Source organism: Coregonus clupeaformis, chromosome 15, assembly GCF_020615455.1.
Source record: "Coregonus clupeaformis isolate EN_2021a chromosome 15, ASM2061545v1, whole genome shotgun sequence".
Taxonomy (NCBI): domain Eukaryota; kingdom Metazoa; phylum Chordata; class Actinopteri; order Salmoniformes; family Salmonidae; genus Coregonus; species Coregonus clupeaformis.
The window spans coordinates 38396559-38408028 of record NC_059206.1 but is presented as its reverse complement, the minus strand read 5'-3'; the positions used below and the strand labels follow the sequence as shown (position 1 = coordinate 38408028).

The window sequence follows — 11470 nt, the reverse complement described above, 5'->3', positions numbered from 1 at the left end:
CTTCACCCAGCACCTCATCAGCGCAACACTATTGCACGGAGAGTTGTTCCCACAACACAGTGTGAAGAAACCCCGATACAGCGCTTGAAACAACCGTGGAGGCGTACCCCATGTTGAACAAGGCCAAGCTCAAAACCGAACTGTCCCTCATCTATGAGAACAGTGAGTTCAAGGCTTGTAGTGGTGCAGTGCCCCTGTACCAGTTCTTCATGGAGAACAACCTTCAGAGCACTTTCACAGAGACTGCCAGCCTCCTCAAGATCCTCATCACCACACCCATGACAACTGCTGAGTCAGAAAGGTGCTTCTCTACACTGAAAAGGATCAAGACCTTCCTGAGAAACAGCATGACACAGGATCGCCTGAACGCTCTGGCCATGCTCTCCATGGAGAAGAAACTTGTCAGGGACATTCCTGACTTTAATCAAAGGGTCATTGAGAGGTTTGCCACTCAGAAGGACAGACGGGCAAAATTCCTGTACAAATAAGATGACAGACACACACACACAGAGCAGCTCTGGCCGCATGTTTCTTTGTATATAGTTGACCTTAGCATAAAAAATCCAGTTATATATGGTACTCTAGAAAGTCTTAATAGTGTCTTTGCTAATATTACTGTATATATGTTGTTTTGTATCAATTAATTGTTGCAGTTCTGGAGCACATTAACAATTAGTCACATTTAGTATGATCATAAAATACTGTATGCTATTCTTCCAGTCAAAGGTTTGAGTTCATCCACTTGATATCCATTTCTATATTATACATCCTTTTATACAGTGTAAGATTTCCTATAAACTTTATAATAATTTCATGTTATTGTCCACTTTCCACTCTGTTCTGACAGCATGCCTGTTGCGTTGCCTGTTTACTACCAATGGTGAAAAGTTCACTTTAAATGCAAATGAAAGGCTTGGGTTTGTGTAATATGTTTTTGTGTAAGAATGCCTCAACTTTTTAATATTGGCATTAAATAATTACTGAATGTTTCACTGAGCACTGCTGTCCTGCAGTTTGTGTTAAAATATATCGCGATGGTTACAGGAAAAAAAAAGTATGGCACAGCCCCACCGAGAATATTTTTCACCAGCCGCCACTGGTCAAATCATGATGTCAGTGATCTTCAGGTCGGAAAGTGTCGTAGTAAATATATTATGTTATAGCTTGGTCTGGCTAAAATTTTGTGCATGACCCATCTTGTGTTGGGCCTTCGGATTTAATACAATGGACAAAGACTTCTATCTTGTCGGCCTTGTCAGCAGGTGGCTAAGAACAACACCCACGCCATAGGTCTCTCAGTCCTTCCAACTCACGAGTTCTCCCATGACACACACAAACACAAACACACACACACACACACACATTATTACTGATAACACACGCACACACAAAATCCCTTCTTTTAGGCTGAACATCTGAAGACAGACAACCCGACTCAGAGCCAATGCAATGGAAGTGACCTCGCCCAACTCATCAGGACCAATCAGAAGATCAGAACTCCTAGAATCAACCTACTTTATTTTATTGTATAAAATGTCAGCACACAATGTTTGGGGGCGCGCTCTCAGATATCTCCCTACGAGATTGACGGACGGGTCCGTGCACGCTATTTACAGATATCTTTACCTCTGAATAAACTGCCTTATATTATACAATTATCCACCGTGTCCGAAAGTCTCTACTTGGTCTCCGTTCTCCAGTAAACTTGTTTTATCAACAAAAGTCAGAGCACTAGAAAGATGCCTGAGTTTCCGACTTGGAATTCCAAGTTGGATGACCGTTCAAAACGATTTTTCCCAGTCGGAACTAGTTTTTTTCAGAGTTCCTAGTTGTTTTAAATGCGGCAAGAGACAGTTGTAATTTACCCTTTTGCAGTCAGCAGCCCTGCTTAAAACAAACGTTCTCCCATTCGGAGCTAGTTTTTTTCAGAGTTCCCAGTTGTTGTGAACGCGACAAGAAACCGTTGTGTGTAATTTGCCCTTTAGTCAGCAGCCCTGCTTGTTCCCTCCCTTCTTCATACTCATAGACAAACCCACTACTATGTGCTCTGTGATGTCAGCAGCGGGGGAGGGGCTTGCCTTAGATGGCTTTATTTGCACAAAACCTTACTTCCTCCGTAGCTGCCATTACTGAGAGGCAGAGAGAGCTGCCAGGAAAGCGGTAGTAGCAGCACAGTGAAAGAGAGGTCTTGAGCAGCTTGAAGAAATATTCGTGAAGGGCTAGCTACAGGAGGACGCTGCCCATGGCTCAGTCTGCTAACGGTGTGGACCAGGATCTGGCCAGCAAGAGGCTCCACTCGAGGTAGGACCCGACCTGGGGGGATGGGAGAGGAGAGAGGGTTAGTGTGGTGTGGTGTGGTGTGGACGCCTGGACGTTGGCAGAGCCTGTTCTTAGTGGGGGGAGGAGAGGGAGCAGCTGGGCTGAGAGACACAACGGCTGCCGGCTCTCTGTCTGGCTGCCTGAGGAGGGGCAAGACAGGGGAGCTAGCCTAGCCACAGCTCCCTGGAAGTAGGATCCAGCCAAAGCCCCAGTCCCAAGCCTCATTCCTGGCCTTGGTCCTGGATATCTTAGCCTTTCCTCTCCCAGACTCTAGTCTTACTGCTGCTGTGGGATCTTAAGTGAATGTGCAGACTGGAAGGGGCCATGAAGAACTTGGACAAGCGTGGGATACTGAGTGGAGCTTCTCAGCTGGCTGAGGCTGAGATTGGGCTCAAGATTTGAGACACACACACATATGCATTAAGGGTCAACAGAGCAAGCAGAGTACGCAGCTGCTCAGTAAAGTCTTTATCTGTCTTAGGTGGATTTGTATATGTAACAGTATGGCTGTCTAGAGGTGTATGAATCTTCCCCTGTCTTTGCACAGCCATGCCTTTCTCTGTCTCCTCTGTCTGTTCCCTTCCTGTGCTCTCTACTACTGACTGTACTATATCAAATGGTTTCACACTGCTCTGAGGTTAAACATTATGGACAGTTTAGTTGTAGACCGTATAGAGAGTATGACAGTTAAAATAATGGTGTGTGTCAGTTTTATTCTAGATTTGAATGTCCTAAACTAGTAAGTGTGTGGATTGTCTGAATCAGCAGTAAGACCATGTTGGATTGATTAGCTTTTTAAAAAATGTCTGGGACACAAAGGGCTGCTGGGAATGTTAATGACTGCATTGTGAATTAACATTCACAGGGCCTGCGAGGTCATCATGCCCCTAGGACACACACAGCAGTATAGGCTACCCTTTCTCTCAAACACACATAACATTTAAGTCATTTAGCAGACGCTCTTATCCAGAGCGACTTACAGGAGCAATTAGGGTTAAGTGCCTTGCTCAAGGGCACATCGACAGATTTTCACCTAGTTGGCTTGGGGATTAGAACCAGCGACCTTTCGGTTACTGGCACAACGCTCTTAACCACTAAGCTACCTGGTTAACCCTGCGTTTTTCAGTCACTTTATTTGGATAGTCCAGATTTTCCATCTGCAGATGCTCTACAGATGGTCATGCAGTACTATCTGTTGATAAGCAACTGCATACTAAGGTTAGGTTTATAATAAGGGTTAGGGCTAGTAGATAGTCTGCAGATAGTCCATCTGTATATGCTCTACAAACTATCCAAATATAATGTTACCCGTTTTTCTGTTGTGGTGTGTGTGTATATAAATATGCACTGCACAATGTGTGTTTATGTGGGTACTCACGTGTGCATGTGTATATACGGTCATTCCATTAGAATTCAATCAGTTTTTGACTGCTACTCTTTTGATTTGAATGAAACTTTCTATACATATTTGTCTAACCATTTAGGAGATAGAGGTGCTCAAAGTTGACCCATTTTGCATTCACCACCCTACCATCTGTCTTCATCACTGGAAAAAATTAACTGTTGAGTTTTATATAATTTAATAGCTTACAAACAGGGTTGTCAAACTATTGTATAATTTCTTGAAAAAAACGTTTATTAATAAAAAGTGTAATTATTTTTTACCTTTGCCGTAAATGATCTAAAAACACGTAAACTCTGTTTTTTTCATTTTCGCATATGTTGTAGCTAAGACCCTATTTTACATAATCTAAGCTGTTTCTGTTGTGCCCGTCACTGGTTGAGACACAACGTGCTCTTGAATACAGGGTGGGTGTCATGTTTTGGCTGATAAATGTACTGAAATGGGAATAAAATAGAAATTTAAACCATCAGATGGTAGCACAAAGATGGTTGGAGGTCCACACATCAGATAATGTTGACTTGAATAAGTACAGTGGGGGAAAAAAGTATATAGTAAGCCACCAATTGTGCAAGTTCTCCCACTTAAAAAGACGAGAGAGGCCTGTCATTTTCATCATAGGTACACGTCAACTATGACAGATAAATTGAGTTTTTTTTTCTCCAGAAAATCACATTGTAGGATTTTTAATGAATTTATTTGCAAATTATGGTGGAAAATAAGTATTTGGTCACCTACAAACAAGCAAGATTTCTGGCTCTCACAGACCTGTAACTTCTTCTTTAAGAGGCTCCTCTGTCCTCCACTCGTTACCTGTATTAATGGCACCTGTTTGAACTTGTTATCAGTATAAAAGACACCTGTCCACAACCTCAAACAGTCACACTCCAAACTCCACTATGGCCAAGACCAAAGAGCTGTCAAAGGACACCAGAAACAAAATTGTAGATCTGCACCAGGCTGGGAAGACTGAATCTGCAATAGGTAAGCAGCTTGGTTTGAAGAAATCAACTGTGGGAGCAATTATTAGGAAATGGAAGACATACAAGACCACTGATAATCTACCTCGATTTGGGGCTCCACGCAAGATCTCACCCCGTGGGGTCAAAATGATCACAAGAACGGTGAGCAAAAATCCCAGAACCACACGGGGGGACCTAGTGAATGACCTGCAGAGAGCTGGGACCAAAGTAACAAAGCCTACCATCAGTAACACACTACGCCGCCAGGGACTCAAATCCTGCAGTGGCAGACGTGTCCCCCTGCTTAAGCCAGTACATGTCCAGGCCCGTCTGAAGTTTACTAGAGTGCATTTGGATGATCCAGAAGAGGATTGGGAGAATGTCATATGGTCAGATTAAACCAAAATATAACTTTTTGGTAAAAACTCAACTCGTCGTGTTTGGAGGACAAATAATGCTGAGTTGCATCCAAAGAACACCATACCTACTGTGAAGCATGGGGGTGGAAACATCATGTTTTGGGGCTGTTTTCCTGCAAAGGGACCAGGACGACTGATCCGTGTAAAGGAAAGAATGAATGGGGCCATGTATCGTGAGATTTTGAGTGAAAACCTCCTTCCATCAGCAAGGACATTGAAGATGAAGCGTGGCTGGGTCTTTCAGCATGACAATGATCCCAAACACACGGCCCGGGCAACGAAGGAGTGGCTTCGTAAGAAGCATTTCAAGGTCTTGGAGTGGCCTAGCCAGTCTCCAGATCTCAACCCCATAGAAAATCTTTGGAGGGAGTTGAAAGTCCGTGTTGCCCAGCGACAGCCCCAAAACATCACTGCTCTACAGGAGATCTGCATGGAGGAATGGGCCAAAATACCAGCAACAGTGTGTGAAAACCTTGTGAAGCTTTTGCCCTGTGTCATTGCCAACAAATGGTATATAACAAAGTATTGAGAAACTTTTGTTATTGACCAAATACTTATTTTCCACCATAATTTGCAAATAAATTCATTAAAAATCCTACAATGTGATTTTCTGGATTTCTTTTCCTCATTTTGTCTGTCATAGTTGACGTGTACCTATGATGAAAATTACAGGCCTCTCATCTTTTTAAGTGGGAGGACTTGCACAATTGGTGGATACTCCCCCCACTGTATATCAGTTGTTTTAAATTATACTGTCAATCTTCCATAGAAATATAGATAATAGAATATACAGTCCCAGTGGGTGGACCGGCGGCCATCTTTGTGGTAATAATTGGAAGTTAAAATGTAAATATGTACCAGCTAAATTGCAGTGGTCTGAAGGGATATGTTCATTTGATTAATTATTTTTCTATGATTGAAATGACACCCACCCTGCATTTAAAAGTATGCTGTGTCTAAACTGATGGACACAACACAAACAACTCAGATTATGTAAAATAGGTTCTAAACTACAATAAATGAGAAAATGAAAAAAATCTGAGTTTAGGTAATTGATGTTAAAGGTAAAAAAAAAGACATTGTTATTTAACTTATTTTTCAATAAATTATATAATAATTTGACAATCCTGTTTATAAGCTTTAAATGATATCAAACTCAACTGTTTATCTTTTCCAGTGATGAAGACATGGATGTCTCATGTTAGTGTTGGGTATGCGTAATAGGTCAACTTTGGCACACCTACTGTATCTCCTAAACATTTTGGCATTCAAGTCCAAAAAGTAACTTGCTGACCACTTCTTCATGGGCAAATACAGTATGTATGGAACGTTTGGTTCAAATCAAAAGGGTTGCGTTCAAAAAGTGATTGAAATCAAATGGAACAACCCTATATGGTACTCTGTTTGTGTCGTGAGTAAAGGGAAAAACACAGATTAGTCAACAGCAGGGCATTGTCTGGGGCAACTTTTTCATCACAAGCTAAATAAAGTCTCTCTCTTTCATCTGTCCGTGTTTGTGTGGGTCTGATAAACGGGGCTCCATTCATGGCTTTGTGGGCAGTGCAGACAAAACAATGCTGGAGGATGGAGAGGTTCAGCTCTGAAGAGGTGCTTCAGACCCTCTCTGTTTCCTAACAACACAGTAGATGACTATCCATTAGTCCCAGAGCTAATGTCTGTGTTCCTGTACAGAGCTTGAACACTGTCTGGCACTCCATTTGTCTGTGATCAAAATATTCAATGATACGTTTTCTTCCATTATCTATTGCATTCAATTGATGTAGCTAGACTACAAGGACAATAGAAAAAATTATTCATTTATATGGCACTGTAATAGGAAGGCCTCGTCATGACCTGAAGTTGCTCACCATGTTTGTTGTTGTTGTGTGTTCATGCTTCTTGGAGAAATAAAAACAGCTACCTGTGTATCAGGAATAACCTGCTCACATGCATACTGAGATCTTTTGAGGACCTTAAATGGCATAAACCAAACCCTTTCTCCTCAAGCGATGTGGTATTAATGTCAATTTTGTTGGTTACATTCCTTCAGTCTTTCTGAGAGAGAGGGAGAGAGAGATTCCTCTTTGCTTTCCCTGACAACCAGCCTTGCGCCTCTGTAATCATGGGTGGATTAGTACTCTGAGCACAGCGCTCCTGAGCCAAACAAGGACCCAGCCAAGAGTACAGTATCATAGTACCCACAATCATATTCACATTCAGTCAAGCATCACGACACATACTCTGGCCTTGCCAAATGTAACAGGCCAGATCTCAACCCTGTCACCTTGACACTGATTGACCACACTCAAAGATATTTGATTAAAGTGGGTGGTTATAGAGCTATATCAACTGAAACTGAAGGCAAACAACTGTCTTCAGGTCTCAGACCGAGCCCCCATCAATATAGTAGAAACCTTTTATCAGAACCAGAGGAAGCTCACCATAGTCCAAGATTTGCTGGGCTTGTCATTATGGTGGATGGGAGACTGGAGAAGTTGGAGAGCTTGGTAAGAGTAGGGTCAGAAAGCCACAGGTCTGTTATACAGATCGATATGTTTATTGAATAAAACGAGACACTTATTACTATTACATTGACATTGATATCAGTCTGTGCCAAATATCAAGGCAGAGAATGTTAGTCTTATTTTATTACTGCTCTATTTCCTGGTATAAATTACATATTAGCTTTGGGATCAGAGATCTTGGTGGATGGGCATTCCACCACAAGTCATCAAATGTTTTAACATTTGGGACTGATTTCTCACTTTTTCACACTAAACTGAGTACATACTAATTTGCAGGGTTGGGGAGTAACTGATTACATAATATATTGTAATCGGATTACAGATACTTTTGAAAAACTAGATTACATTTAAATTCAGAAAGGATGTTTTGAAAAAATACATTATTACACCTTTTCTGTTTTCTCAATAACATTCAATTCAGCATTGAAGTTAAGTTTGTTCCACCTGAGCGAGTCTGACCACAAGTCAGAGACCACTGATGACACACCAAATGCGTTTGATGGATCATTTTTGTCTTCTTCTAATGCCTCTAAGGGGAAAGTAATCAAAAAGTAACAAAGTAATCAGATTACTATAATGAGTTTGGATAATCCAAAAGTTGTGTTACTGATTCAGGGCCGGTGTTATGGGCGGGCCTTAGGGGTCCTGGTCCGCCCTACCATACCTCCTTGCCTGTCCAAATAAAATATTGAAATATTGATAATTTATTTGACCGAGATGCGCGCCCCGACAAAGACTCATCAATCTCAGATAAAGCATCTGAGCGAGCGAAACAGCGCCCCTCTGTCTCAGTATGTGTAGCCCATGGACAGTATCTGATGCTGTTTGGACAAAAACAGTATGGCATGTCATACTCTTTTTGGCCAGACGGCATCAGATACATGGGCTACATATAGTAAGACAGAGGGGCACTGTTTTGCTTGAGTATAATAAAAAATGTTCAGACAAAAAGAAGGGGACGGGTGTGTGTTGAAGATATAGGCTGTCTCTCACCAGAATGCATGCGCTCAGCTCTCCTGTCTCTCGCCAATTCTTGCGCATTCATTGTTTCATTGTGTGAATTGTTTGCCCTTTGATTGTTTTTAAAATTTATAAATTCCCCATTGCATATGTCACCAGTAGTAAATGTACCGTTAATCCCCGTCACTTGGATCTATTCATTAATGTTAATGCATGTATTAATCACAGTCATTTACCGTTCTCATTGTCGGAATTGAAACGTTGTTTGAAGAGTTCGGAACCCTCTACACTTGTGAGAAACAAGTTTTGGTTTATTTCATAACCATCATTTAAGAGTTTAGTCCATTTTTTCATTGTCTTTTGTTTGGAGTGCTCCATGTGAGCAATAAGCATGTGTCTGGTTTCTCTGTCCTGTTAATGTTGAGGGAGTGCGCACGCATAGTAGCCTACCTGGCCTGCTGGGCGCAAATGTAGGACATTTGGGGATGTCTGATTTCTGATTGTCTTAACTCACCACGTCCAACAATAAGCTGAGCTTCTCAGACATTTCTTCTTCATCTCACACATTGCGAATGATAATAGTTACTCACAGTATTTGAAAAATATTTCCTCAGTGTGAAATAACAAAATATCATGATCTGATGATCCCATATATCCAGTGGAAATGTCATAAAATACCTGAACACTTTTCTCTTCTGCAAAAACACCTGTCTGTCCCAAGCTCACTGGCACAGGAACCTCTGAACCCAGTTGATTGATTTGATACAATGTTACACTTCACTAGCAATAGCTCAAGTCAAGACAGAAAGGGAGGCAGAGTAGAGAGATGAATGCGATTGAAAGAACCTGAATTTTCATCAGGATATTTTCTACTGTTTTTAGGGAAAGGGTACAACTGTATGCATTCAACTGAAATGTCTTCCGCCTTTAACCCAACCCCTCTGAATCAGAGCTGCCTTAATCGACATCCACGTCTTCGGCGCCCGGGGAGCAGTTGTTTTTTGGGGTTAACTGCCTTGCTCAGGGGCAGAATTACAATGGATCACGGTGTATCAATGTGTCCATATGGCAGAGGCTGGTGCTCTCACATTAGTTGAATTCTAACTTTTTATATTTTTATCATTTTAATTCAGATTTTATGATTAACCAAGTGACAATGATTTTGAGAAACAAAAACGTTATTATTGAAATGAAACTGTTCCATGAAAATGCGCATATGAAAATCATAAATGGCACGTAGATTGGTAGTGGTAGGATAAATTGTAAGCTTCCCCAAACTTGAAACTCACACGCTGCCTATGATTTTGTGATTTGTTTGAAAATCAGATAAAAACATCATGACTGGTTGTGTTTTTACAGTTAAATTACATGTCTTCACTATAAAACCCATTAAAAAAATGTGTGCAGGCACACATGAAAAAAACGTGCCCCCCTATCTAAATCAAATGCCAGTTCAACTGATTTGTTTTGGTGCTGGTCCTGTATTGATTACAATTTTGGACAGGTAACTCTGTCAATGTAACGGATTACATTTAGAAAGTAACCTACCCAACCCTGCTAATGTCTCCCCTCAGACGGTCAAAGTTCAACCAAAACATTTTCTTCTCTCAACGGACAGACATTTAAGTTCACCCATTCTTCTGATGTGTGGCCGACCAATGACACAGCCACCGCTGATGAACTCACAAAACTCACTTCCTGTAAACTGACCTAGGAGGACGCGTAACCCGGGGGCAGCCATGACGACAATGTTGGGCGAGCATGCCATCTCCCTCAGACCACAGGCGGGTTATTATGGGATGCTTGTCTCCAAACAGATCAAGTTGAGCAGTAATCAGAGGAGAGCATGGCAGACTTTACCACAGACACATTCTTAAACCAGCCACAGGGAAAATACAGTATGGGAGCCGGGTCTTAAAACCCTCCAATACATGCTAATAATTTAAGATTTATGTCATTGCATTTCTCTTGTTGTTCTTTTACTACCTTCGTCTGTCTGCCTGTCTCTGTCTGTCTGTCGGAAGGTCAATGTTACTCACACACATCTTCAGTTAGGATTTGGCACAACTTTCTCTCTTTTTCTCTGTCACTTGTTCAACTTAACCGTCCCGATGACTCTCTTGCCTCCTTTCCAAGGGAAAGGTCATGTAAAAATAACTCTGATTACGCAATCAGAACAAAGACTCCTTCCATTTTTATTGGCACTATAATGCTTGACTACTTCTTGGGTCTTGAGTTCAGGCCACACAGATTAAGCTTCTACCTGTTTTTAATTGGAAATATATATTTTCCCAATATAACTTGCCTTCAGGGATGAGAAGCTTAATCTTGGCTGGGCAAAATTCACAGCCAACATCTGGGAGCTTTATGCAAGGCAAGAGACATGATCCAAGTATCCATATCGTTTCTGGGAAAGAGGAAATCATTTGACTTCTGAATTTATAACTGTATTTTTAAGACTAAACAAAGTCTTTGGGTTCACACACACACATTTTTACGCTACTACTTTGTGGCTCAGAGGTATAAGGGTGTTTTATGACATGCTGTGTAATTATTGTTTGTCTAGAAGGATTCTAAATTCAGTGGTTTAAGCTAATTAAACAACTGGTGGTCTTTTTAAGTATCTTTTCCTTTCTCTCTCTCTCTCCCTCATCTCGTGTGTTGTAATTTCCTAATTGTTCTCAACTATAATATCAAGTAATTCATGAAGACATCCAAGGTAAAAAAAAAAACATCAAGAAACATGCTAGAATAACAAATCTCCTCCCTTTTCCAGACTAAACCATAATTCCACTCCACATTTTAGCACACAGATTCCCAATATCTGAAATAAGACCACATGACAGCCTTTTCTACTGGGATTTTATGGCAACTTAGTGTTAC

At 41.2% G+C, this 11470-nt stretch overlaps 1 protein-coding gene across 2 annotated transcripts in view; it reads left to right on the top strand.

Moving 5' to 3' along the window:
* The first annotated feature begins 2081 nt into the window (after nt 1–2081).
* Nucleotides 2082–11470, top strand: part of LOC121582483 (G-protein-signaling modulator 1) — a 46038-nt gene continuing 36649 nt past the window's right edge. The window contains exon 1 of one of the 2 annotated variants that reach the window (XM_041898302.2): nt 2082–2301. In XM_041898302.2, the coding sequence (XP_041754236.1) occupies nt 2243–2301 (59 nt within the window). In that variant the 5' untranslated portion in view covers nt 2082–2242. The remainder of the gene's footprint in view (nt 2302–11470) is intronic. The other variant, XM_041898301.2, reaches the window with a different exon arrangement.